This window comes from Lathyrus oleraceus, chromosome 5 (genome assembly GCF_024323335.1).
Source record: "Lathyrus oleraceus cultivar Zhongwan6 chromosome 5, CAAS_Psat_ZW6_1.0, whole genome shotgun sequence".
In the NCBI taxonomy this organism is placed as follows: domain Eukaryota; kingdom Viridiplantae; phylum Streptophyta; class Magnoliopsida; order Fabales; family Fabaceae; genus Lathyrus; species Lathyrus oleraceus.
The window spans coordinates 365,994,627-365,996,387 of NC_066583.1; the positions used below are offsets into that span (position 1 = coordinate 365,994,627).

General features: G+C 44.0%; 1 protein-coding gene across 1 annotated transcript; it reads left to right on the top strand.

Annotated features, from left to right (window-relative positions):
• Window positions 1-419: 419 nt before the first annotated feature.
• Window positions 420-1,240, top strand: LOC127080738 (uncharacterized). The gene is made up of 2 exons (XM_051021035.1): window positions 420-753; window positions 924-1,240. Exons 1-2 carry the CDS (start codon window positions 420-422, stop codon window positions 1,238-1,240), a joined length of 651 nt encoding a protein of 216 aa, XP_050876992.1.
• Window positions 1,241-1,761: the final 521 nt, after the last annotated feature.

The following is a 1,761-nucleotide window of genomic DNA, read 5'->3' on the forward strand; positions in this document are numbered from 1 at the left end:
ATCCTCTAGAGGTTGTTGCATAATATATGCAGGATCTGGCCAACCTAGGAGTTGACATCTCAAACATCTATGTGGACTAGTTGCCTGAGCATCCACCCAATTTTATGAAACGACAACGGGAGCCCTCTGAGAAGTCAAAGAAGGCTAAGAAAGAAAAGATGGGGGAACCTTCTGTCTCAAGACCTCCTGTCCCTCTGATCTACTCCTCCAAATCTCCAAGTAAGTCTTTGCCTCCTAACTCTCCATCTCTTCATTTAAGGCAACTTGCTTCTTCCCTTCCCCAAATCTCACCCATCTACACACTCTGAACCTCACCCTCCACTACCAAACCCTCTGAAACACCTACCTCTAAACCACCATCACCCCCTCTTCAAAAATTCAACCTCGCCACCACAACCTTGCCCATCTATGAAGTTGAAATGTTCAACGGACCAATATCTCTACCCTCTTCAACATCTTCATCCCCACCTTACTACACCATCTCCTCTGACTCAGAGCCCTCTGACCCCCAATCTCCCACTTTGGCTCAGCTTCAGGCTCGTGCCCTTTCCACACACCACCAATCTGAACCAGAAGCCAACATTCCATCACCATCTGGACAACCACCAACACCTCCATTTGAACCTCCCATCGAAACACCCTCTGAAAAACCTATCATCCATAACTCTGAACCTCTCGCTGAAACCACCCCGACACCACCAACACCTAAATCTCCTATCCCTGAACCAGAACCTAACTTCCCCACCCTGATAAGTCCTTAGTTGAGAAGATCAGATCATTATCTGAGAACTCTGGTATCAGTGACGATCCCTCTGCAGTAAGGATTCACTAGAATAGAGTGATGAGATGAATGACCTCTAAGGCCTTCAAGCTGAAAGGCCTCTTTGAACAAGTCTGAAACAACTTCATTAGAGAGGCTGCAGGTACGTCTGATCAGAGAGGCAGAAGACAAGGCCAGAAGAGAAGCAGAAGAGAAGGCCGTCTTGAAGAAGAGAAAAGGGCTAGAGAAGCTACAGAGAATGTTGTTGCTGAGGATGCTGCTGGTGATGTTGGAGCTGAAGCAAAAGCAAAGGCTGATGCTGAAGAAGCAACACACATAGCTGCAGAAGAAGATGCAAAGGCAATTAATGATGCTCAGACTCAGGGGGAGCAATCTCATTCTGATTTCGCTCCTCTTGTCCTGAAGACTCTAGAAGAGCTACAGAAGGAGCAACAGATAGTGAGAGCAAGACTGGACTAACAGGGCTCCGTCAATAACAACATTCAGAACCTGCTGACTCAACTGCTCCAAAGGATGCCTCCGCCTCTGAACCCTTAGGAACTTAGGCTTTGATTGTTGTTTTACTTATCTGCTATGTATTGTGTTTTTCTCTCTGGTTTGATTAGCTGCTTATCTGTAATTCTCTTTCTCATATATCAATCCTATTTTTGACTACTCTCTTTTGTGCTAAGTCTTTTTGAGTCTGACAAAAAGGGGGAGAATAAAAACAGCTCTTATGAAATAATATCTAAGCCCCTTGCTGCACTGCACACATTTAAAAACTCTTAGGATGATTCTAAGATATGCAGGAAATATCTAAGGTAAAAACCAGTTGAAATACAAGGATGATCTGGTAAGAACATCTGAAATTTTATTTATCTATCTCGGGGGGAATCGTCACTCATTTGACTCTGAGATGATTTTTTAAATACTTGTTAAAGTACCACTGTTTCATCGTCTCTCTGAGGTTTTTTTGTCATCATCAAAAAGGGGGAGATTGT